General features: G+C 37.2%; 2 protein-coding genes across 2 annotated transcripts in view; one reads left to right on the forward strand and one right to left on the reverse strand.

Annotated features, from left to right (window-relative positions):
- The window catches only part of LOC130683585 (serine/threonine-protein kinase TAO1-like), a 112,189-nt gene extending 84,893 nt beyond the window's left edge, over nucleotides 1–27,296 (forward strand). Inside the window, exons 14-19 of the mRNA XM_057501529.1 lie at nucleotides 645–842; nucleotides 8,620–8,748; nucleotides 11,273–11,476; nucleotides 13,488–13,727; nucleotides 18,037–18,219; nucleotides 23,533–27,296. Of these exons, the coding sequence (XP_057357512.1) occupies nucleotides 645–842; nucleotides 8,620–8,748; nucleotides 11,273–11,476; nucleotides 13,488–13,727; nucleotides 18,037–18,219; nucleotides 23,533–23,859 (1,281 nt within the window). The 3' untranslated portion in view covers nucleotides 23,860–27,296. The remainder of the gene's footprint in view (nucleotides 1–644; nucleotides 843–8,619; nucleotides 8,749–11,272; nucleotides 11,477–13,487; nucleotides 13,728–18,036; nucleotides 18,220–23,532) is intronic.
- Nucleotides 1–27,741, reverse strand: part of LOC118907544 (formin-like protein 1) — a 58,981-nt gene that overhangs the window by 6,145 nt on the left and 25,095 nt on the right. Inside the window, exon 20 of the mRNA XM_057499527.1 lies at nucleotides 14,885–15,404. The gene's annotated coding sequence lies outside the window, so the exon portion shown is untranslated. The remainder of the gene's footprint in view (nucleotides 1–14,884; nucleotides 15,405–27,741) is intronic.

The raw sequence follows: 27,741 nt of genomic DNA on the forward strand, positions 1-27,741 counted from the left end.
TACCTGAATTTTGCCTCTGTTCAAGAATCCAGTTTGTACATTTTTTTCATTATGATCAGTGTTTTTTGTGTCCTACCCAAAAATATTTGCTGACCCCAAGGTCATGACAATATTCTGTGTTTTCTCCTGCTCTCTGATTCTGGATTTTAGGTTTAGGTCAAGTGACTCTTTTCCAATTAATTTCTGTGTATAGCATGATTAAGCAATATTTATTTTGAATACAGAGAACCAGTTGTTACAGCAGGATTTGTTAAAAACACTTTCCTTTCCTCTTTGAATTAACTTGACTTTTTGGTAGTAAATCAATTAACTGAATATATGTGGGTCTGTTTCCAGATTTCACTGTGTTCCTTTGCTCTATACAGCCTGTCCTTATACCAATACCACACTGTTTTGAATACCAAATTTAAATCTACCAACTTTTCATATCCCCTCAAAATTTTGGCTATTCTAGGTCCTTTACATTCCCATTTAAATTTTAGAACCAGCTAGCTTGTTTGCTTTTTCAGATGAAATTTTATTAGAAGCTATTGAGTGGGATCTCCTACATGAATTACCTAGTTAGTTGATAGTAGACTGGTCTAAGATGGTTTTGAAGGAAAAAGGTTTTGCTTTATTTTATTCTTTCCTCTCCATTGTTGTAGGTTACAAGGGAAATGCCAGAACAAGAGCTCAGAAAACTTGAGCATCAGAAACAGCTGATGACTCTGGAAGATAAGCTGAAGGCTGAGATGGATAAGCATCGTCTCAGGTTAGAGAAAGATCTTGAAATGCAGCGTAACAACTTTGCTGCAAAAATGAAGAAACTGATCAAGAAACATCAGGCTGCTGTGGAAAAAGAGGTAGCTGACCAGTATTACTAATGTACTTATTCTAACTTGTGGCTATTTCAAAATTAACCAAGATGGCATTTTGATGTTAGGGTATCTGTTCCCCAGAACCAAGCAAATCAGTTGGGGAAAGGGAGAAACATGTATATAATAGGTAAAATATCAAGTGCTGGGTCGGGAACCAGTAGATATGGAATTCTGTCCTGGTAACTTGATAGTTTTATCATGTAACGGTGGTAAAAGTCAGGTAGATCAGATTAAAGATGACGACGTGAGAGGTGAGACAGAGGCCTCCTCCCAAAACCACATATAATATGAAAATATTGTTAATACAACTAACCCTAAAAGATCAACAGGAAAGAAGGCAGCACCGGACCTCTTACACCTGAGAAAAGAACAGACCTCAAAAAATGTAACATACCAAAGCCATGATCTGAGGGGCCCACCCTCTTCTCCCACCCCAGCTCACTGGCAGAAGGAAGAGAAATGGAGTGGAGACAGGGTGGAGGCCTAGGACTGCTGAACACCCAGCCCTGGAGATCTGCTGTGGGAGCAAGAACCTATATTGCATGGTGCTCTGGAGATTAGTGGGGTTGGAAAGCTAAGACAGGAAGAGTACTTGGACAGACTGAGATTCCAGCTGTTGTGGAAAACAGGGATTCACATCCAGCTGCTCTGGGACAAAAGAAAGGCAGGCAGTATGAGAGACTTCCTAACAGTGAGAGGGCTACTAAATGGGCAAAGATTGCACAGGGCTTGCTGCTCAGGAAAAAGGATAGGTAGACAAAATTGTCCAGCTGCACTCTGCCCAGCAGGTTGGGAACTTTTCAGGAACTTCAGGCACTCCATCCCCCTGGCTAGCTATACAGCTCCGAGGCCTTCCACCATGATATGCAGCCTGCTGCACCTTCTGGCAGGCTGGCACTGGCTTACAAACCATCTGCCCCTGCCCTGGCATCAGTCCAGCCACAAGGAGGTCCTGCCTACAGCAGTTACAAATGCAAAGCATAGAGGGTTACACCTGTGTGTTTGGCCTACTATTCTGGCTGTGTAGAGACGTACAGTATCTGGGAAGCAGGAAACAGCTCTTCCCAACCCCCAGTCACCAGCGCCGCTCCTCTGAGACCCCTGAAATCACTCCATGGGCTAAGTAACTGCAGGGAGTACGCCTTCAGGGTCCTAGAAGGTGCCACATACAAATATGAAATGTCAAAGGAACCTGGTTCAAACCAAAATCCCAAAAACACCAGAAAAGAGTTCAAGTGAAAATGAACTCATCAATCTTCCTAAAAGAGATTTAAAAAATCATAAACCCATCCATGCAGGTACAGAAAAATACTCAAGAATGCAGGAACGAATCCAGAGCAGAGATCCATTCATTACGGAATACAATGTGGGGATTTAAAAGCAGATTAGATATGGTGGAGGAGACGATAAATGAAAAAAATTGAAGAAGAGGAATGCAAAGAAGCTGAGGCACAGAAAAAAAGATCTCTAGGAATGAAAGAATATTGAGAGAACTGTGTGACCAATCCAACTGGGACAATATTCGTATTATAGGGGTATCAGAAGAAGAAGAGAGGAAAAGGGAAAGTGTCTTTGAGGAGGTAATTGCTGAAAACTTCCCCAATGTGGGGAAGGAGATAGTCTCTCAGGCCGTGGAGGTGCACAGATCTCTCAACACAAGGGAGCCAAGATAGACAACACCAAAACATATAATAATTAAAATGGCAAAGATCAAGGGTAAGGACAGAGTATTAAAAGAAGCCAGAGAGAGAGAAAAGATCACATACAGAGGAAAACCCATCAGGCTATCGTCAGACCTCTCAGCAGAAACCTTACAGGTCAGAAGGGAGTGGCATGATATATTTAATGCAATGAAGCAGAAGCAAGAATACTCTACCTGGCAAGATTATCATTTAACATTGAAGGAGGGATCAAACAATTTCCAGATAAGCAAAAGCTGAGAGTATTTACCTCCCACAAACTGTCTCCGCAGTGTATCTTGCTATAGATGGAAGTGTTCCTAAGGCTAAATAGCTGTCACCAGAGGTAATAAAACCACATTAAAGAAAGCAGAACAATTAATTACTAAGGAAATGCAAAATTAAATCAACTATCCCAAAGTAGGGTAAGGGATAGACAAAGAGTACAGAATATGATACTTAATATATAAACAATGGAGGAGGAAGAAAAAGGAGGAGAAAAAAAAGAACCTTTAGATTGTGTTTGTAATAGCACACTAAGTGAGCTTAGACTCTTAGATAGTAAGGAAGTTTCCCTTGAACCGTTGGTAGCCACGAGTCTAAAGCCTGCAATGGCAATAAGTACATACCTTTTGATAATCACCCTAAATGGAAATGGACTGAATGCACCAATCAAAAGACACAGAGTCACTGAATGGATAAAAAAGCAAGTCCCATCTATATGCCACTAAAAGAGACTCACCTCAAACCCAAAGACATACACAGACTAAAAGTGAAGGGATGGAAAAAGATATTTCATGAAAACAATAGGGAGAAAAAAGCAGGAGTTACAGTACTTGTATCAGACAAAGTAGACTTCAAAACAAAGAAAGCCACAAGAGACAAAGAAGGACATTACATAATGATAAAGGGGTCAGTCCAACAAGAGGATATAACCATTATAAGTATCTATGCACCCAACACAGGAGCACCTACATATGTGAAACAGATACTAACAGAATTAAAGGAGGAAATAGAATGCAATGCATTCATTTTAGGAGACTTCAACACACCACTCACTCCAAAGTACAGATCAACCAGACAGAAAATAAGTAAGGAAACAGAGGCACTGAACAACACATTAGAACAGATGGACCTAACAGATATCTACAGAATGCTCCACCCAAAAGCCGCAGGATACACATTCTTCTCAGGTGCACATGGAACATTTTCAAGAATCGATTATATACTAGACTACAAAAAAGAATGTCAGTAAATACAAAAATATTGAAATTGAACCAACCAGCTTCTCAGACCACAAAGGTATGAAACTAGAAATAAATTACTCAAAGAAAATGAAAAGACCCACAAACCCATGGAGGCTTAACAACATGCTCCTAAATAATCAATGGATCAATGACCAAATAAAAACAGATCAAGCAATGCAAAATCTGTGGGATGCAGCTAGGGCTGTGCCAAGAGGGAAGTATATTGCAATAGAGGCCTGCCTCAGGAAAGAAGAAAAATCCGATATGAACAGTCTAAACTCACAATTAACAAAACTAGAAAAAGCAGAACAAATGAGGCCCAAAGTCAGTAGAAGAGGGACATAATAAAGATCAGAGCAGGCTTAAATAAAATCGAGAAGAATAAAACAATAGAATCAATGAAAGCAGGAGCTGGTTCTTTGAGAAAATAAGCAGAATAGAAAAACCCCTAGCCAGACTTATCAAGAAAAAAAGAGTGTCTAGAAATGAGAAAGGAAAAATCAGTATGGGCACTACAGAAATACAAAGAATTATTAGAGAATGCGGTGAAAAATTGTATGCTTAGAAACTTGATAACCCAGAAGGAGTGAACAACTTTCAAGAAAAGTACAACCTTCCTTGGCAGACCCAGAAAGGAACAGAAAATCTGAACAGATCAATTACCTGCAGCAAAACTGAATTGGTAATGAAAATCTACCTAAAAATAAAACCCTTGGACCAGATGCCTTCAATGCTGAATTTTATCAGACATTTAGTGAAAACCTAATACCCATCCTCCTTAAAGCTTTCCAAAAAGTAGGCAAGGAGGGAATACTTCCACCCTCATTCTATGAGGCCAGCGTCACTCTAATTCCAAAATTAGGCAAATACACCACAAAAAAAGAAAATTATAGACCAATATCCCTGGTGAACATAGACACAAAAACACTCAACAAAATCATAATGAAAAATATATCAAACAGATCGTCTATCATGATCAAGTAGGATTTATTCCAGGGATGCAAGGATGGTACAACATTTGAAAATCCATCAGCATCATCCACCACATTAACTAAAATAAGGAGAAAAACCACATGATCATCTCCATAGAAGCTGAAAAAGCAATCGACAAAGTTCAACATCCATTCCTGGTAAAAAATCTCAACAAAATGAGTATAGAGGGCAAGTACCTCAACATAGTAAAGGCCATATATGACAAACCCAAAGCCAACATCATACTTAACAGTGAGAAGCTGAAAGCTTTTCCTCTAAGTCAGGAACAAGAGAAGGATTCCCACTCTTTCCACTTTTATTCAACATAGTACTGGTGGTCCTAGTCACAGCAATCAGACAACACAAAAAAATAATAAACTGTCACTGTTTGCAGATGACATGATATTATACATAAAAAACCTTAAAGAATCCACCCCTAAACTACTAGTACTAAGAACTGAATTCAGCAAAGTGGCAGGATACAAAATTAATACACAGAAATCTCTTGCATTCCTATACACTCATGATGAACTAGCAGAAAGAGAAATCAGGAAAACAATTCCATTCACAATTGCATCAAAAAGAATAAAATGCCTAGGGATAAACCTAACGAAGGAGGTGAAAGACCTATACCCTGAAAACTACAAGACATTCAATAAAAAGAAGATACCAATAAATGGAAATAACATCCCTTGCTCATGGATAGGAAGAATTAGTATTGTCAAAGTGTCCACCCTGCTTGAAGCAATCTACCGATTCAGTGCAATCCCTACCAAAATGCCAATAGCATTTTTCAGTGAACTAGATCAAATAGTTCTAAAATTCATATGGAACCACGGAAGACCCCAAATAGCCAAAGCAATCATGAGAAGGAAGAATAAAGCAGGGGGCAGATTATGCTCCCCAACTTCAACCTCTACTGCAAAGGCAGTTTGGTACTGGCACAAGAATAGATCCAAATACCAATGGAACAGGCTAGGGATCCCAGATATAAACCCAAGCAAATGTGGTTAATTAATATACCACAATGGAGTCATGGACATACAATGGGGAAATGACAGCATCTTCAACAACTGGTGTTGGCAAAACTGGACAGCTACATGCAAGAGAATGAAACTGGATTATTGTCTAACCCCATACACAAAAGTAAATTCAAAATGGATCAAAGACCTGAATGTAAGTCATGAAACCATAAAACTCTTAGAAGACAACATATGCAAAATCTCTTGAATATAAACATGAGCAACTTTTTCCTGGACGCATCTCCTTGGGCAAGGGAAACAAAAGCAAAAATGAACAAATGGGACTAGATCAAGCTTCTGTACAGCAAAGGACACCATCAGCAGAACAAAAAGGCGTCCTATAGTATGGGAGGATATATTTGTAAACAACATATCTGACAAGTGATTAACATCCAAAATATGTAAAGTGTTCACATGCCTCAACACCCAAAAAGCAAATAACCCAATTAAAAAATGGTCACAGGATATGAACAGACGCTTCTCCAAAGAAGAAATTCAGATGGCCAAGAGGCCCTTGAAAAGATGCTCCATATCACTAATTACCAGGGAAATGCAAATTAAAAGCACAATGAGATATCACCTCATACCATTTAGCATGGCCAACATCGAAAAGACTAGGAACAACAAATGGTGGCTAGAATGCAGAGGAAGCGGATCCCTCCTACACTGCTGGTGGGAATGTAAACTAGTTCAACCATTGTGGAGAGCAATATGGAGGTTCCTCAAAAAACTAAAAATAGAAATTCCATTTGGCCTGTGAATTCCACTCCTAGGAATTTACCCAGAGAAAAAAAGTTGTCAGATTCAAGAAGACATATGCACCCTTATGTTTATCACAGCACTATTTACAATAGCCAAGATATGGAAGCAACCTAAGTGTCCATCAGTAGATGGATGGATAAAGAAGAAGTGGTACATATGCACAATGGAATACTATTCAGCCATAAGAAAGAAACAAATCCTACCATTTGCAGCAACATGGATGTAGCTAGACGGTATTATGCTCAGTGAAATATGTTAGGGAGAGAAAGACAAGTACCAAATGATTTCCCTTATTTGTGGAGTATAACAACGAAGCAAAACTGAAGGAACAAAGCAGCAGACTCACAAACTCCAAGAAGGAACTAGTGGTTACCAAAGGGAAGGGGTGCGGGAGGGCAGTTGGGGAGGGAGATAGAAGGGCATTGAGGGCTATTACGATCAGTACACATGGTGTGGGGGGGATCATGGGGAAGACAGTGTAGCACAGAAAAGACATGTAGTGACTGTGGCATCTTACAACACCGATGGGCAGTGACTGCAATCGCCTATGGGGGGAACTCGATGATATATGTGGGTGAATGTAGTAACACATTATTTTTCATGTGAAACCGTCATAAGAGTGTATATCAATGATATCTTAATGAAAAAAAAGTCGTTAAGTATTCTGTTCCTAGGCCTTGGGTACTTTGGTTATCTGAGGAGTTTGATAAATCAGTTAGTAGGTGATTCAGGTTTTTAAAAAAATTCATCATTCTCTATGTACTTTTTGGAAACCTTAAATTTATAGTAGCATTTTTATATCAGAAGAATTGAAGAGTACTGTAATATACAGAGAATGTTAAATTAAGAGGAATTAAGAAGGTTTCAGATTCACATTTAGCCCATTTGTTTACTACAAATAAGTATCATTCTGCTGTATGATAAAGGTGCATTTTTTTAGGAGTCTTTTGTGAAAACTGGTTTCTAATTTCCTTGGTGTCCCATTAGTTTCAATTTATTTTGATAATCACAGTTGTCAAGTAAAATGCAAACTTCTCAATAAATTTACACCATATCTTCAAATATGTCTGGCTAGTCTGCCCTGGGGCATTGATAGCTACCCAGTTCACCCTTCCCTGCAAAAAAAGAAGAATCACTCTCTCACAGTAATAGAGAATTTAGCAAAATAATTTCTGGTGTAAATGAATATTTGATTTTGAAATAATGTGGCAAAAGAATGTAGAAATATTTAGAATCCTGTTTGGTGTACTTTCTTGAATACTTTGTAAAGAGGTAGATACTAACATTTTTAGGAAAGGAATTCATGAAACAGGATGTACAATATGATTTTAGATTTGTTTTATATATTTATATCAATATCTATACATGCCTAGAAAAAATTAGGAAGGGTATGCACCAAAATGTTTATATTGGTTATCTCTGTGTGGTAAAATCATGCAAGATTTTTCTTCTTTGTGTTTTTCTGTATTTCCTAAATGTTCTACAATGAATATGTATAGTTCACCCTTGAATAACATAGGTTTGAACTGCACAGGCCCATTTATACACATTTTTTTTTCAATATAGTTCTTGGAAAATGTTTTGGGAGACAGTTTAAAAGATCATTTTCTTTTTTCTAGCTTTCTTTATTGTAAGAATACAGTATATAATTTATACAACATACAGAATATGTGCGAATATCTGTTCATGATGTTGGTAAGTCAGCAGTATGCTTTTAGTAGTTAATACACAAGTCAAGCTAGATAAAAGGTCATAACTTAATTACATTGGTTTTGTTTTATTAGTGGGGGGGGTCGGGCAGCATACTCTAGTTAAATGGGGGGGAAATGGTGAAAACACTGACCCTGTAAAAGATCAGCATTTTAAAGATGAGTTCCATTTTAGTGGTTCTCTGAAATTCAAATCATAACGATGCTGAGTAATACTTGTTAATAATTTATTGGATATTCTTGTTTTGGTAATGATTATACTGGTTTTATATTCCTAGGTGGGAGGAAATATCCTTGCTAATGTGTATTAAACTGCTGCTTTGAAGCTTAGCTGCTTAGCTAATTTGATCCATCTAAAAATTTTCCTATAGTGTAAAGTGATGTCCAGCGAGGAGAAAAAATTTCAACAACGTATTCAGGCTGAGCAGAAGAAAGAACTGAATAGCCTTTTGAAGTCCCAGAAGAGAGAATACAAACTTCGAAAGGAACAGCTTAAGGAGGTATTTACTTTATAAAAATTTTCAAGCCACTTACCTGCTTACTGATTATATCCAACATTGATCTACTCAGAGAACCATTAAGATAAATTTTTCTTTTGTTTGTGGCCACTAACAATATATCAGTTTAAGTGAGGACATTGATTATAACCTATTACTTTTCAATGGCTGAGATCCTCAGTTGAGTGGGATCTAAAAAGAGTGATCTCTTGAAAATGTGAATTATTTTATAAAGCTTTTATTTATAGTAGCTTTCCTAAGCTTATTACTTATTAAGTAACTGAGTCACTAGAAATAAATATATTTTAGCTGTGAAAAAGAGCCATACATCTCTTCCTTTAAAAGTAAATCATACCTTCTTACTTTGGGCTCAGATTACAATAATTTGTTCTTATTCTGATTTTAACACAGAATAAGGATAAGAGGCATTTCTTCTCATCCCATTTTCTTTAATAGGAAAGCATGCTAATTATGTCTTTATGGCTACAGGATTTCATGTGTGTTTGCCCTTTATGTGCTGCTTTCTTGAACTTATTTTTATCGCAGATCTAGTCTAACTGAGGAAAGCCATGTTGTCCTAAGGCAATTTCTGAAAGGGGATTATTATTCAGGATAGCGGTCAGGACAGGAAAATGATATGTGTCAACTATAGCATATTTATTATATTGCAGAGAATATAAATCAGCCATCTTTCGTAGGTAAAGATGATTTTTCAGAGACTATTGCCCTTATGGTTCTTCACCTGTTACTCAAGAAAGAAACCAATTCTTTATTACTTTTGTGGATAAGATACTCAAACATATAAATATAAAAAGCACATAAACTTGTAGGTCTCAACTGAAGGATGTCAATGAGAAGACAGAGATAATACAGGCGTATACACAAAGAATCATTTGGCTGTTTTTCAAAATCTTTTGCCAAGGAAATTCCCCACCCACCAAGACTTCCCCAGTTTACACCCTCTTTTACAGACTGATGGACTGAAATTTTTAGTCCATGTAATTAATTATTAGCACGCAGATAAATTAATCTTGATAAAATAACCATAATCTCTTTGGTACAGTGCTTTCTTGTGTATAGGAATTTGACCTATAATTAGATATATAAGTCTTATTAAGGACATTGGTGGCACAAAGCCTTGCTATATATACCCTGCCGAGTGAGGTTCATTGGTAAGATTTTTCCAACTTTAAAGAGTGTAACCTGCTATGTATTCCCATTACTGTAATCTAAAAGCTAAACTCAATACTAGAACATGGGATTTGAAAAGATGGTAAACAGGATTCCCAACTGTAAATAAATATCCAACAAAATGCAGTTCTATAGTTGTTTCCTAGTGAAATCAGGTTTTAGTTTTATAAATGAATGTGTTGGTGTAGATAATCCTTTAAGCATATAATTCATAGTCTAACTAATAAGCTCATTTTCTTTTAGAAGGTAGTTTTGTGTCTGTGTATGTCTGTGTGTGTGTGTGTGTGTGTTCATTTAGAATGATTATTATCAGTATAGAGGAAGGGACATACCATAGTCATAGTGGGTGGGAAATTTCCTTGGCCAAAGATTTTGAAAAACATAGCCAAGTGATTCTTTCTGTATATGCCTGTATTATCCCTGTCTTCTCATTGACATCCTTAAGTTGAGAACTACAAGCTTATGTGCTTTTTATTTTTATGTGTTTGAATATCTTATCAATGAAAGTAATGAATAATCAGTTTCTTTCTTGAACAACACATGAAGAACCATAAGGTTAACAGTCTCTAAAAAATCATCTTAGACCTAGGAAAGATGGCTGATTTATATTCTCTGCAAGGTTGATGCATTTTAGGTTGAAATATACTAGTATTAGCATCCTTGGGTTTGCATCATTGAATGTATTGTCAATATTCTCATCTTGACCAGTATAAATAAAATTTTTTAGGTAGTTTGCGAGATGATATTTAAAATGCTGTAGAAAAACATTGGTCTTCCTTGTTCAGTGGTTATAGTGATGAAGATTAAATCTATTCAAAAAGGTCTCTATTTTCCTGTGGTTTTGTTTATTTTCCATTTAATTTCTGGTCTTTTATACAGAGCCCATCCTTAACTTTGCCAAAAACTTAGTATTTCTATTGTTGAAAGCCAAGAAGTGAGACATAACTATATTTTAACCTTAATTTTAATTCATATGTGATTTTTACTTGAAAGCACTGTCTTCTTCCCCTTTTTGGGAGAACTTTAAAGAAAAATGTTTTACTTCATTCACCAATCATTGCGCGCTTTCAAACCTACGAGCCATCCTAAATATAGCTGTGCAAAGCTAAAAAGTATGCATGTTTTCTAGTGTATGTTTTCTCTTTCCTTGTCCTGCTTCATGGATAACTCCAGAAACAGAAAAATACTACCTACCTCCTTTAAGGTCATTGCCCTGCCTGCCCATGAGAGAGGGCACAAATTAAGTTCTTTTACTGAAGATTACCAGCTACCAAATAGTATATTCATGTAGTTAATTTTTATGTATTTTGAACTCAGTTGTTTTTTATCTTGCCAGGAGCTGAATGGAAACAAGAGCACCCCAAGAAAAGAAAAACAGGAATGGCTTTCAAAGCAGAAACAGAACATCCAGCATTTCCAAGAAGAGGAGAAGACCAATCTTCTTCAGCATCAGAAACGGTACCTAGAGCTGCACTGCCGTCGCTTCAAAAGAAAGTTGTTACTTGGGTGCCATAACTTGGAACAGGACCTTCTCAGAGAGGTATGTTTAAATGGTGTGAAATTAGAATCTTCCTGAAAATATGTCAGTCACATCCCACCCTCAGGGCCTTAGAGCGCCTCTGCTTGCCTTTGCCTATTTTTCTTCTTCTTCCCTGGAAGAATATTTAAAGAAGGGAGGAGGATTTGGAGATCAGAATTGAGGAGATATGAAGTGAGGGAGAAGGTGAACCATGTGGGTTGGGTTTCCAGGGAAGAATATATCTCCAAATCCTCCTCCCTTCTTTAAATATTCTTGCACTCCTCTCTCTCTCTCTCACACACACACACCACACACACACACACACACACACACATACGTGCACATACTTTTTATGGGGATCTCTCTCTCCCGAAGTAGAATGGAAGTTAGATCAAGTCCCAGGTTCTGTTCAGGGCTTTTATATACAGTGGCTAGATATATCCAGGCCTTGTAGCTAGTGGCTGGCCCATAATAGGTATTCAATAAATATATATTAAGTAAATATTTAATAAATATTAAATCCATGAATGAAAGAAGTGTTAGTTTTTAAATATGAGAAAATTAATTGGATAACTTATGCCTTTTCATCCACAATGGGTGCCATGAAGGTATATACTACCATTTAACATAATTTTATAATCATGAAATTATTCATTGGGAATATGTGGAAACTTATGCCAATGAAAACAACGGTACTCATTATCAGGTATACCTATGAGCATAGATCAATTTATTTCCAAGAGTGGCTTCAAAGAAACTTCAAGTATAACATAATTATTCAAATTCACTAATAATTAAAGAAATTCAAATTAAGACAATTGCACCAATTAGATAAGATCGGTCTAAAAAATTGGTGAGTCCTAGTAGTGCATGGGAAAGTGGTCAATGTTGGTAAGAATATAAATTGACCCTGCCATTGTGGAGCATAATTCAGCAGCTTTAACAATTTAATTTGCCTGTATCTTCTACCCATCGAATCCGCTTCTAGAATTCTATCCTAAAGAAATAGTAACATAATTATATGGTGTATCATGTGTAGATGTTTATTGAAAATTTGTCATAAAGCAAAAAATAGAAAAACTATGGCATCAGAAAGCAGAAGCTTCCTATAAACAAATTTTTTTTAATATGTATTTGTCCATTATATTTTTAGGTAAAGAAAGCATATTATATGCCTATAATATATATTGTTATTCAATTTTAAAACTGTATGTTTTTGTGTAATAGTTGTGTCATGATAAGCGTGGGGAAGGTTGGGAAACATATGCACCAAATGTTGGCCCCTGGAGAAGGGGCTGCAGAGGCAAAGGGGGCACGTCTGACTTCCTTCTACATAGTAAAAGAGAGAGAGTGTGTGTGAGTGTATGTGTGTGTTTTGTACATTTGATCTTTTAAACTGAAAAAAACTGTAGTAACATTTATTGATCATGAGGTAGGTATTCTGACAGCTTTCCACTTATGAACTCATTTCACCCTCACGTTAATTTTATGAAACAGCTATGTTATGGTCTCCATTTGAGAAGTAATGAAATGGAAGCACAGAGAGTTTAAGTAATTAACCTAAGGACTCACTGCTTGTCAGTAGCAGAGCCAGGATTTAGAAACAGGCAGCCTAGCCCTAGAGTCTTGTGTTCTTAACCACTGCACTATACTGGGTATACTGCATGGAATAGAATTGAATGTATACTCTGAAGAAAGTCAAAGGATGACTTAGAAATCCTGTTCAGATACAAAATTAGGAAACGTAAATGATGGAAAGAGAGTAGAAAGGACGTTAAGTCTCTTGGGGCAGATTTCATATGTCTTAAGCTTATTGCTAAAAGTAGTATAAATAGTAAATGAACAGATAAGGCAATTGTGCTACTAATTGCCCATTTTCTACAGTTCCAGTAATAAAACTCTAAAATTCACTGTGCAGCCATTACTGAATCAGAGGATTACATCTATATCCTGGTTATTCTGTTTCTTAGGATTTTTTTCTCCTGGCATTGTACATCATCAAATTATGCCTTTGTCTTTTTTTATGGATTAGGAATTAAATAAAAGGCAGGCTCAAAAGGACTTAGAGCACGCAATGCTACTGCGACAGCATGAATCCACGCAAGAACTGGAGTTCCGCCACCTCAACACAGTGCAGAAGATGCGCTGTGAGTTGATGAGGCTGCAGCATCAAGCCGAGCTCACTGACCAGCTGGAGCGTAATAAACGGAGAGAGCGAGAACTAAGGCGGACGCATGTCATGCAGGTTCGACAGCAGCCTGAGAGTCTGAAGGTACCTTTAGCCTAAGCTTCTTGGCAAAGGAGAACAGATAAAAGGCACCATGTAAACAGTAAAAGTCTAAGCCAGGTGTCTGTCATAAAGAAATTGAATAAGCTTTTCTTCTTTTCATTTTAAGCATGTTGGGTTAGTGTTGGTGTAGAAGGTCTACAGCTGCAGACTTCTGCTTGTGTATTTCTCAGCAGAGAACCAAAACATGGCCCGAACTTTTTAACTGTGGGAAGTGTCATAAATAAGATTCAAAATTCTCATTTTAAGTGTACCCAAATGTCCAGTGTTGATACTACAATCTACATATCAACATCCTAACCTGCTGGCTTCTCTCTGTTGTTCCAAGTTTTATAGTTTTGGAATCTTATTTCCTCTGAATGTGATTTGTATCCAAAAGAGGCAGTAAGTTCTTAATTAGTACAGAAACCAATGAATGAAAAATGCCTTTTTACCCCCTCTCCCTTCACTGTCAATACTCATCTTTAGAGGAATAGTGGAATTATCACACTGTTACTCCCATTCTTTCTGTGTTTGGTAACATAAGTAAGACCAGGGCATGTGTAGTTGGAGTGTATTTTTTTAATTAGTACATCAGAGTGAAGCAAGGTATTACATGCTCTCTTGTAGACAAATAAGGAAAGACAAGTGTTTCATACATATCAAAGAACCTTAAATTTTGTATTTGCTTTGATAGAGAAATTTATTTATATGATACAAAATTCAAAAGATGCCAAAGTGTATTTATTATAAAGTTAAAGCTTTCCCTCTCCTTGTTCTTTAGGCCACCTGGTCCAGCCCCCTCTACCAAAATCAACCAGAGTTAACAATTCCAAGGAATTTTCTAATTTTATAACTTGTAATAAATATGTGAAGTATAATCACATGAATCTTAATAAAAAAAAACCAAAACGTCCCACTATATATGTTGTCACCCACAGTAGTACCTCAGTTAATCTGTACATGTCTGCACATTGTAAACTTGTGTTTACATCCAATAAACCCCCAGTTTCACAGTATCTTCTTTACCCCCTTTTTCAATCTCTTTGACAATTTAACTATAAAACTATCAGGTAACAACACTTACCTGAATAACTCCCCTGAAGTGAAGTGAAATTCACTCACAGAAGTAATCTGTGTCCAAACCAGAAGCTAAACCATACCTAGTGGTATCTCTGATTCCTATTCAACTCCATTCATACAAGTTGTCCTGAACAAAACACAGAAGCAAAGCTAAGATTTACCCTTTCTTGTGAATCTAAGTAAAATTTTATACTTTGCTGTATCTTCAAAACAGCTAATGAACATCATTTACAGAGTGGCTCGTACATTGACTACCCTCATAACCGTCATTAGTTAATGCTTATCACAATCAGAATTCATAATGATTTTCCAGATTTATTTTGTCTTTGTAGCGGTTACATAGTAGAGGTTCTCACCAAAAGATATTTAAAGCATGTCTATAAAATGAATTACAGTTTTAAAGTGAGCAGCACCCAGAAGTAAACCGAACTGAAAGCTTGTTTAGTTTTCTTTGGTCAGACCATAAATCTGATAGGACTTCATTTCTCTGGGGCTTGGAATAGGTGAGTTGTTTACTGTTTAACCCTTCATTTTGGTTCCCTGTTGTGGCAGCCTTCTCAGTTTGAAAGCTTGTAGACACTAGTCTGATTTTCACAGATACTGTTAAAAAATCAAGGGGAAAAATAATGTCTCACACTCATAGTCAGACTTCAGATAGAAAGCGTCCTTCTCATGATACATAAGCTCAAGACTTTCCGTAAAAGAAATTGTTCTGTTACTTTAGTGGGAAACAAAATCACCATTCCCTCTTAGTTGTATATATCTATCTACTTGTACAATTTGAACAAAACAGACTCTTTTTTTTAAATTAAGGTATCATTGATAAACAACCTTAAGAAGGTTTCACATGAGCAACATTGTGGTTTCAACATTCACTCACACTATCAAGTCCCCCCCAACCCACTGCAGTCACTGTCCATCAGCGTAGTAAGACACTATAAAGTTATTACTGTCTTCTCCGTGCTGTGCTGCATTCCCTGTGACCCCACTATATTGTGAGTGCTAGTAATAGTGCCCCTTAATCCCCTTCTCCCTCCCTCCCCACCCACATTCCCCAACCCCTTCCTTTTTGGTAACCCTAGTCCCTTCTTGGAGAAAACAGACTCTATTTTAACATCATGTCATTTCATTTACGTAAGTAATAGTTGCAACTTCTGAAGGTAAATTTGTATTTACTAAGTAGTAGTTCAACTTCAATAGTTGCAACTATTCCAACTTTCTCCAAGACTTTAAGGGGGATAGGAGGACTTCAGTTTGCACACTTAGGTAAGCTGACAGTATTTGTAGACATTGGGGCACCATTTCTGAGGAATGACTTTGGTAAACACCTATTGTTTATCTGCCATTTCTTCATCTGCCATTAGGTGACGTTTTGTCAGTATTAAGTGAGTAAGAAACAACTGGAACATGTTTATCCTGCTTTCACTTGAGTGAAACATTGAGGAATATAGTTTATTCTTGGTATAAGTATTAATCTTGTTGAAAAAATTTTTCAGGGCATTCTTTCTTGTCATTAGCTAGTGATATGGAGTGACTACAGTTTTCTTGGCAATATATTTGAATATTTAAAAGCTTTTTAAAGAATGGAGGCTGTTACACAAAGTCAGAAGAGAATTCTAAATTTCATTGTTCCATTTCTGGCTAACTTGGAGGAATTTTATTAACCAAGGGCAGTATTTAAGAGCAGTGCTAAGTGTAACTAAATCAAGAGTTTGTATTTCTAGCTAGACATTTCTTGACCCTTCACAGAATAAAGGTACATGACTATGACTTAGTACCTCAATTGGTGTAAAATGCAGAAAAGGATATATATTTGATTTTGTAGTATGGGAGCAAAGAGTGTGAACTAGTTCCTTGACAAGAGTGTTTGGTCATACATGCATTTGCACACTTAGTCAACCATTCAATATCTGGCAGTATATATATTGAGGTAAATAATTTCAACTATAGGTTCTGCCTTTGTGTAGCAAATGAGTGTTGTTACTTGTAGGCTTGATGGGTATACCTTATAAAATATATCTCATCTTACTAAGTTTTGTTGAAACTTGAGTTCACAGAATAATTAACCTGTGATTTAAAGCCAGAGTTATTCTGTTTCTGAACTCAAATTATTTTATTTCAAAAATGTTTATGTAGTTCATGTCTGTTATCATTACCACAAGAAGGGTTGTCCCTTCTCTTGCCTCATAACTTTTCTTTGACCTTTGAAAGATTAGTTAGCTGACTTTCAGGTCTTTGCTCGCGGTGCTAAAGAGTAAACCCTAAGGAGAAGCAGACCCAAAACTTAGCCATCTTAACTGAGCAGTATGACCACAACATTAATGAAATGCTCTCCACTCGAGCTGTAAGTTTATTTTACTTAGGCAAAACAAATTTAGTGCCCCTTTCCTTCCACCACCTGAATAAAATCCCAACAATTGAAATATTAAGTTGGAAATGAAAACTCTGCTGCACCTTGGGAAATAGTGATGCTGATCCATATTCTTCTTGTTCTCAGCATTGCTTGGAAATATGCAGGATGCATGTATAATTCTCTTTGATACACTTGGTCATGAGGTTCCACATAGGCTCTCTGCTGGTGCCTTGCAGAGGTTTAGTACATATACCAACAGTGTATCAAGATTGGAGAAGCAACTTTGTTAAGCAGTGTTCAAAAAGTAGTACTTTATCGGGAATCCAGATGGTCACATTTGAGTGCAGGTACAAAATATTTGCTATGTAAGTTTACAGACTTTTTCTTACTGGGCCAGATAGTAAATATTTTAGGAGGAAAAATTGAGGTTATTATGTGGGTACTTACATAGCCATTTAAAATGTGACCATTTCAGAATGTAAAAAACCATTCCTAATTAGTGGACTATTGAAAATCAAAAACAAAACATCAGGTAGCTGTTCAGATTTGGCCCATAAGCTGTGGCATGCTTGTCCCTGTTCTGTAGTTATTTCCATTGGAGAGAAGAGATTCCCAGTCTTATATCAATCAGATTCTATGTTTTTCTTTAAAAAATAATGATTACTTAGGCATCATCCAAATAGCTTATGATAGCTTTATTCTTATAATGCCGTCATCGGTTGCTGTTTTCCTTTTCCAGAGATGTTTACTCCAAGATGTAAAAGAGAACAGTTGTGCCCTATAGAAGAGTAGTCTGCCTTAACTGACACCTCCTCCTTTCCGTAGGTCATGAAAAGATAGTTCACAGGAGGATATATCTGTTTTCTTTCTCTCTTTCAGCCGCATTTGGATGAAGCACAGGAGGCAGAGCGCCAGGCTTTGAAAACGCAGCTGCAGCAGGAACTGGAGCTGTTGACTGAACTTCAGAGCAAGATCAAAATGCAGGCTGAGGCACAACACGCTCAAGAGTTTCGGGAGCTGAAACGGAGGGTCTCCCTCCGCAAGACACTTTTAAAACAACAGGTATACGTAAGAGAAAAAAGTAATTGTGCCAGGATTTGCTTTCATCAAAATCATTTCATAAATATATTTTCGTGATGACAGAGGTGGCATTAGATTGTTTTCACAATACCATATTTCCTTAATTCTAGTTTTGGTAGTGTTTTCTGTTTCTTTAAAATTACTGATTCAGTAATGAACCTTAAACTTAATGAGTGTGATGTATTAAAGGAATATACTTAAGTAGTAATTGCTAGAGGAATGATGTGGAGTTATGTGAAGACAGTTGAATTGTAAAAGGATAGCTCTGGCTCCGTCTTCCTCCCTTCTTTTGTGTACCTAGTTGTACCTAAAGAAATTGGAGAGAAACTCGGATAGTGAAGGAAAAAACTTTAGTAATTGCTTGAGAGAGACAAGGAAAAGGGATCAGGAATATACTTTATTCATTCATCCCTGGTCTGAAACTGTACAGATTGATGCATTACTAGAAAAGAGAAGGTAAAACCAGTTTTACACAGATGAAGAGTCAGGCTGAAAATATTATTTCTAGCTGTAGCTTTATTTATTTTACTTATTCTTTGTCATGTATATTAGAACCAGAATCCCTGAATTCACTTGTGTCCTTTAAGGTACTGAGGCTGTGTGTGTGTGTGTGTGTTGGAGAAAGAACAAAGGGTAGAAGCTTTTGAGAAAGAAGGAGAGGAAAGGCGTTTGTCCTGAGTAGCGGCAGGATATCGGTTGTATCCAGGATGGAACGCTATGTTCCAGAATTCCTGGGCCATAAGTTCCCAGCAGCTGGCACGGTCTTAGGTCCATTGTAAGTTAACACGTGCCTAATGGTTTTGTCTATTAAAAATCGTCATTGCTTCTGGACCATTAATTGGCCCATAAATTTTCCTCTACTTTCTACAGTTCTTGTGATAAAAATAGAATACCTCATTTCTATTAAAAAAAATATGTTCTTAAAAACTCCACCTAAATAAGGTGTTGCTATTTCTCTGGCACAGCTGTCTTTATTACTGGCTCCTGTAAGAGTTACTTGCCTCTAAAAATTATCTCAATTGTGTTTCTCATTCAAGATGGGAAGACAGAAACACATATACATTTTTAGAAAAATGTAGTTGTCCCATGTACAGAATTCATAAATCTGCCTGATTTCAACTTGCATATTTAAAATTTAGTCTAAAGTTCCATCTCTTATGCTTCAAAATTATCACTAAAAGAGAAGCCTATAGTATCTCAGTCACAGTGTTATGAGAGAAATATTGGTACTGTTTTATTTGTATTTTTAGCTCCACCTAGTGGCTCCGAGTTAAAGAGAGCTAATTAGTATCTTAGGTGTAGTCTTATTTCAATATATGAACTAAGGCCTTTATGTTCTACGAAACCAGGTAAAATGTTGGCATAGGGCTGATACCATTGCGGAAGTGCAGTGGCACTCTCATCCGTTGTTAATGCATTTTGGAAAGCAATTAGGAAATATATATTGATCTTTGAAAATGTTAAGCAAAGAATTTAGAGAATTTAGAGAAAAGAAATCCTGAATACAGGAAAAGCAATATGCATAAATTGTTAATTATGGCATAGTTTATAATGGTTTAAAACACCTAACCATCTAAAATAATGAAGTGCTTATGACCAAGCCACTTAATAAAATCTTACTCAACCATTTAAATAATGGCTATAAAGATTGTATTAATGTGGAAAAATGCTTATGAGGTGTTGAATAAAATAAAGACAAATCACACTTAAAGTGAGTTGAACTAATACTTATAATGGCTATATTAATATGGTAGATTGGTTGCGGTGGTTTGTATTTGATAATAGACATGCATAAGATTATTTAGTATTAAAAATAATAAAAGAAACAGTGGAATAAATCTACAGTGCTTTGAGTTGCTGCTTGATTTTTAGGGCTCATGTTTATACTTCAAGTGAAGTGCATGACTATAAAGCAGTTTGGGGTCAGTCAGTTGGCAACTACCAAGGCAGTGATATACCCATGGTATGATTTGAAAACATCGTAACATCCGTATTTTCTGTACTTTGTGCCTACCGGTTGTACAGATAAGAAACAGTCATCTGAAAATAGAGGTGGAACCAGAGAGAATGTTAGTTGTTTCTAGATGTATAATAATTCTGTTTGAAGATTGCTTTCAGCCTCCAAATGAACCAAGAATTGTCCTCCAGGTCGAGACACCAACAGAGGACGCTTCAGTTGAGGCTCACATGAGGTCTTACTGCAACTTTCCTTGTGCTTTATTTACATTAAAGTTTCAGCAAAATGACAACATAACTATAAATGTTCAATTCTATGTGCATTTCATACATGCATAAAAAGTGGCAGTATTTCCAAAGTATAAATGGGCTTTTCTTTGTCTTAACATTTCCTTTCATTTCCCCTGAATATTTCACTTAATATCAACAAGATGGTTGGTAGTTTTTAAATAAGAATTGACAATTGGAATATCTTACAGGACCTACTGAACTGAAAATATTCACACATTTCATTTCAGCGAAGATAGGTTAGGAGAGAAGTCTCAGAAGTCTTATATCCAGTGAAACCACCTTTCTTATTTACAGTAATAAATAAAATATTTTCAAAGAAATGGGGGTTAATATAACCTATCACAAATCTTAGTTTTAATTTTTATTGAAAAATATTCTGAGTTTCTTAAATGACAAAACTAATTCAGCAAACAAAATTGAAGGGGTGCTTACTGGATAAAAGTGGATAAGCATTAATGTGTTTAATATTTTTATCATGAGTTTCCTTCAGATAATATACAGGGCATTCAGATTAGTTAAATACTCAGTACAAGCCTATCCTTTATTAGGTCCTTCGAATTAGATGTTCTTAATAAATGGATTTTTGAAATTTTCAAATAGGAAAGATTTAAAAGAAAAATTTGAGGTTATTTGAATCCTTACAGATATATAAATTTAATTCTATATGAATTGGGTATTTTATATGTAGGTAATAAAAGAGTGGAAAAGTTATTTTACAAATACATATTTTTTTAAACTTGGCAAGTATAGAGAAACAAATAGAAATTAAAATGTCTTTAATCTCACCACTCAGAAATCACCAGTTAACAATTTGATATCTTTCCCTTAGAAGAAGCATTGTGTCTAATCTAGGTTCTCTTTCAACCTTCATTAGGAAGTGCCCTCTCTAAACCTTTGTAACATTTTAGTACTTAGAGTTTAATAATTTTCAAACTCACCCTACCAAAGTCCATTCTGGCCTATTTGTAATTCCCCACACACATTTTATCATTTTGCATGCCTTTGCCCATGTTCCCTCTGCTGAAAATATCTTCCCCTTCCCTTGTCGTCTGGAAAACTTGTGCTTTTCCTTCCGAATCCAGTTTCTGTCACCTTCTCTGAGAAGACTTCTTTGCCCTACTCCTCTTCCCCTATAGGGTGAAATACTCCATCCCTTTGTATTTCTGCTTTACCTTATAAATCTGTTATTACATCTTATCATATTATGTGGCAGTTTTTGTTTGCATGTGTGTCCATGCTAAATTGTGTGTTTTTAAAAGGGCACTTTAAAAAAGATACATAAGAGGGGACTTGATAATATGGGTGAATGTTGTAACCACAATGTTGCTCATGTGAAACCTTCATAAGATTGTATATCAATGATAACTTAGTATAAAAAAAGATACATAAAAATTAAGCACATTTGTTGAGCTAGATTTCTGTGTAGAGAACAATGACTATTGGTTTAAGTCCTCAAATATCTTAAAACCTAATTTAATACTTCTTTACAAATACTCTTTATTTCCTATTTTTTTAAAAGTTTGTATCATGGAAATTTTCAAACATACACAAAAAGTATTAGTGAAATTATTAAGAACTGGTACAATGAAGTCCCCAGATACTCATTACCCAGCTTCAACAGTTATCAGTATCTTGCTTATATTTCATCTGTTTCCCGACTCCACATGCAGCTTTATAGGGGAGCAGAATAGGGGGCAGAGTATCTGAAATATTTTAAAGCAAATCCCAGCATAGAATCATTTCACTCCAAACACAGATAAGGAAATAAGGACTCTTTCACTTCAACATAGTCATAATTCCATTGTGTTAACTAACAAAATTATAATAAATGTTTAAGATTACCTAATACTCAGTCCATACTTAGATTTCCCTTTGTATCTAAAAAAAGGTCTTCTTGGTTTATTTAGATTGGGGCCCAAACATGGTGTAGACATTCCATTTGATTGTCTTTTAAGCCTTTTAGTCTCCCAGGCCCTTTTTTTTTATTATTGTGGACTGGGTCATTTGCTTTGTAGGAATTCTCGCATTTGAATTTGGCTGATCCATCCTCATGGTGTCATTTAATGCATTCCTCTTTACTTTACATTTCCTGTAAAATAGTCATTAGATCTAGGGGAATGATTTTATTTACATTAATTTTTTTTCCTTTTAAAATTTTTGCAAGGAATTTTCATAAGGGTTTCTGTGTTACACTTCCTTTTGCATCACATCAAAAGATATATAATGTCCAGTTGTCCCACTTTGAAGTCATATTTGATGAGTGGGCTCAGATATTCTCATTCATTAACAATTTCTCCATCAACTTCTTCCCATTGTCATTGGCTATTGTGTATTTTTTCACACTAAAAACTATTTCTAGTCAGCTATATATATATTTGTAAACCTTTGAGTTGTCCAAAACTGATTATGATGGCTACCCAACCACTGATTTCTAAGTACATAGAGTCTCCTAACTTTCTAATGGAAACTTTATGGTTTTTGTTTGTTTTTCACTTAATGCTCTGATCTTTCTGGAATATGGTATCAGATGAGGTTCCATTTTTATTTTCTTCCAGATGGTTAGCCACTTGTGCCTGTGTTGTTTTTCCCATTAAATTAATTAGTGCTTTTGTCCTGCATTAAAAACTTACAAACTTCATTCTGTTTCTATTTTACTAATTACTGGTTCCTACACCAATACCATATTTATTATATTAGAGTGACCTTATGGTGTATCTAATAAGGCTACATTCTCCTTACACATTTTCTTTTTCAATCTTTTTACCTAATGGTTTTGGTAGCCATTGATGATAATTGCCTTGATTTATTATTTCAATAGAGATTATTACCTTTGCTTTTAAGAACTTGATTTTACACATTTTAGCAATATAAGTTATATATGATTCCTACAGTACATCTCTTTGATTTTGAAATGTACATCCTTTAAAATAGCCAGAGTGGACATTTTTATGATTCACTTTAAACCAGAATAATTATTGTTTCTGTAGTTTATAGATTTTTTTAAATAAATGAGCTTTCTTTTTGCTTCCACCCACCAACCCACAACAGATGGAAGAAGAGATATCGACATTTCAGAATGAGTGCAGTGAAAGAATACGAAGCCTGCTGGAGCGGCGAACGAAAGAGATGAAAGCTTTCCAATCTGAAAGCGAGGGACTAGGTTTTAGAAACGACCTTTCTAACCTTGCCCCTGAGGCATTCAGCCACAGCTCCCCCAGAGCTCCTCACAGGGTGCATCCCATACGTGGCCTAACACAAGCCTCGGGCCATCCAATACAAGGTGGGTCCCCAGCCATGCAGGTCACCCTTCTGAGCCAATGCATGGGGTACCCCGAGGTAGCAGTATGGGAGTTCGCAATAGCCTTCGGGTTCTGAGGCGGACAGCTGCCGGGGGATGGACGGAACAGGGCATGAACAGAAACACCAGTGTCACTTGACAAATGTCCAATGGGTCACACATGTCTTACACGTGACTTAATAATTGAGAATAGCGAGGAGCCAAGATGGTGGCATGAGTAGGACAGCAATCTCCTCCCAAAAACATATATATTTTTTAAAATACAACAAATACAACCATTCCTAAAACAGAGACCAGAAGATACAGTACAATAGCCAGGCTACGTCTACATCTGCAAGAACCCAGTGCCTCACGAAGGGGATAAGATACAAGCCGTGGCCTGGCGGGACCCGAGCAGCTCCCAGCGGGAGGAGAGGAGTCAGAGCGGGGAGGGAGAGGGAGCCCAGGACTGCTAAATACCCAGCCCTAGCCATCCGCACCAGAGCATGGACACACAGTGCGTGGTGTGCTGGATACTAGGAAACTGAACAGTAAAACCTGTGAGCAGGTCCCCGTAGCCGGCGCACCTGGGACACAAGAAAAGCGTGTGCTTTTTGAAGGTCTTAAAGGGACAGGGGCCTCATAGCTGGATGGAGGCATCCCGGCAAACAGCCCAGCAGCTGGGAATCCCCGGGAACTCCAGGCGCCCCGACCCCCTGGGTGACAACGTAGCTCGGTGGCCCCCCACAGTGATAAACAGCCTCCCGCCCACTCCCCCCCTGGCTCGGCCCCACCAGAGCAGAGCAGCAGCCTAAAAGTGGCCACGCCCACAGCAACCATGAGGAACCTACTCCACAGTAGCGGGGCAAGAATCAGAGACCCTGTCTGCACGCAGCTGCCCAGCAAAAGCCACTAGGGGTCACCGTTCTCCCAGGAAAGGAAGGCCAGGAGCAAGTGGAAAGGGACTTTGATCTCCCAGCTGGCACACATGCCGACTGCCTACGACTACCTCTATCACCATGAAAAGGCAGAAGAATTTGACACAGACCAGACTAACCCAGACATCCTCCCCTGAGAGGGAATCTGAGGAGATAGATTTAACCAAACTTCCTGAAAAAATTCAAAATAAAGGTCATAACCATGCTGATGGACTTGCAGAGAAATATGCAAGAGCTAAGGAGGGAGAACACAGAAATAAAACAATCTCTGGAATGACTTAAAAGAGGAATGGACGAGATGCAAGAGGCCATTAATGGAATAGAAATCAATGAACAGGAATGCAGAGAAGCTGACGCAGAGAGAGATAAAAGGATCTCCAGGAGTGAAAGAATATTGAGAGAACTGTGTGACCAATCAAAACGGGACAATGTCCACATTATAGGGGTACCAGAAGAAGAGAGAGAAAAACGGATAAAAAGTGTCTTTGAAGAAATAATTGCTGAAAACTTCCCCAAACTGGGGGAGGAAATAGCCTCTCAGACCATGGAAGCACACAGAACTCCCAACACAAGGGACCCAAGGAGGACAAGACCAAGACACATAATAATTAAAATGGCAAAGATGAAGGACAAGGACAGAGTATTAAGGGCAGCCAGAGAGAGAAAAAAGGTCACCTACAAAGGAAAACCCTTCAGGTTATCATCAGACTTCTCAACAGAAACCTTACAGGCCAGAAGAGAATGGCAGGATATATTTAATGCAATGAAACAGAAGGGCCTTGAATGAAGGATACTGTATCCAGCACGATTATCATTTAAATATGAAGGAGGGATTAAACAATTCCCAGAGAAGCAAAAGTTGAGGGAATTTGCCTCCCACAAACCCCCCTCTACAGGGTATTTTAGAGGAACTGCTCTAGATGGAAACACTCCTAAGGCTAAACAGATGTCACCAGAGAAAATAAAATCACAGCAAAGAAAGTGGACCAATCAATTACTAACTAAAGGCAAAAAATAAAATCAACTACCCACAAAAGCAGTCAAAGGAAACACAAAAGAGCACACACACACACACACACACACACACACACACAAACACCTAACATACAAAGAATGGAGGAGGAGGAATAAGAAGGGAGAGAAATAAAGAATCATCAGACTGTGTTTATGATAGCTTAATAAGTGAGTGAAGTTAGACAGTAAGATAGTAAAGAAGCTAACCTTGAACCTTTGGTAACCAAAACCTAAAGCCTGCAATGGCAATAAGTACATCTCTTTCAATAATCACCGTAAGTGTAAATGGACTGAATGCACCAATCAAAAGACACAGAGTAATAGAATGGACAAAAAAGCAAGACCCAACTATATGCTGCTTACAAGAGACTCACCTCAAACCCAAAGACATGCACAGACTAAAAGTCAAGAGATGGAGAAAGATATTTCATGCAAACAAGGAGGTGTTCCAGTACTAGTATCAGACAAAATAGACTTCAAAACAAAGAAAGTCACAAGAGATAAAGAAGGACATTATATAATGATAAAGGGCTCAGTCCAACAAGAGAATATCACCATTATAAATATCTCTGCACCCAACACAGGAGCACCAACATATGTGAAACAAATACTAACAGAATTAAAGGAGGAAATGGAATGCAGTGCATTCATTTTACGAGACTTCAACACACCACTCACTCAAAAGGACAGATCCACCAGACAGAAAACAAGTAAGGACACAGAGGCACTGAACAACACACTAGAACAGATGGACCTAATAGACATCTACAGAACTCTACACCCAAAAGCAACAGGATACACATTCTTCTCAAGTGCACATGGAACATTCTCCAAAATAGACCACATACTAGGCCACAAAAAGAGCCTCAGTAAATTCAAAAAGACTGAAATTCTACCAACGAACTTCTCAGACCACAAAGGCATAAAACTAGGAATAAATTGCACAAAGAAAGCAAAAAGGCTCACAAACACATGGAGGCTTAACAACACGCTCCTAAATAATCAATGGATCAACAACCAGATCAAAATAATTGAGAATGGCCATTCCGCTGGGACAGTCCACCAAAGGAAACTCCCTGCAGACGTCACCACAAGCAGCCTCCTCGCGTGGGTGCTACCCTGTGGAAGCTGAGGCATGTGGGATACTTTATTCATTTTTGTCAAGCGTTCTGTCTTGTGTTTACTAATTGGGATGTCATAGTATTTAGCTGTCAGGTTTTGTGTTTTGTTTTGTTTTTAACTTTTGGGGAAATTTTATGTAAAGGGGAATTGGTGTGTATGTGTGTCTATCAAATACGCACACACATGCACAAATACAGTGCACGTGGTAATAAGAAACCGGTTAGATAGGGGGTATTTTCTGAAAACTGCAAAAACAATTCAGCAACGTGGCTTGAGTCATCACTTTTGGACAACTCTATCCTAAGAAATTTGTGAAAAGATCTAAGGCCTTTCTCTGTATACCCCAGGTTCTTATGAGCCACTCACAGCAGGCAGCATATGCTAAAACAAGTTATTATGGAAACACACCTGTATCCCCTCACCAATGTATTTTGTTTATTAAATAAATGTATTTTGTCTGACTTTTGTTTATTAAATTGGCCTCATTTGGAGTACAAAAAAAGTGAAAATCCATGGACACTAAAGGGTTGCATTGACTCTTTCAGAGAGTAGAAGACAACCTAATTCTTTTTCTGAATGCTGCAAGCTTGTCAGCGATTTTTTTTTTTTGGTCCATTCAATTGTGCCTTCTTTGTGGTATGGTGAGATGGAGGTGCTTCAGGAGATCACAAGTTTTGTGGAAATTGCATCATCAAACCTGTGAGCCTCCAAAGGGGAAGACAAAAAGGGTGAGAGGGGCCCCTGAAAGCTCATATGATGGGTATGTTCAGTAGCAGAGTAAGGAGATGAAGCCTATATATATCCTGACGTTTTGTTGCTTATGCTGTGATATGTCATCCTAGCTGAGCTAAGCTCTGTTAAATTCCAAGACCCCAAACAGTACTTTTACTTTGCTTATACAAAAAC

This window comes from Manis pentadactyla, chromosome 4 (genome assembly GCF_030020395.1).
Source record: "Manis pentadactyla isolate mManPen7 chromosome 4, mManPen7.hap1, whole genome shotgun sequence".
In the NCBI taxonomy this organism is placed as follows: Eukaryota; Metazoa; Chordata; class Mammalia; order Pholidota; family Manidae; genus Manis; species Manis pentadactyla.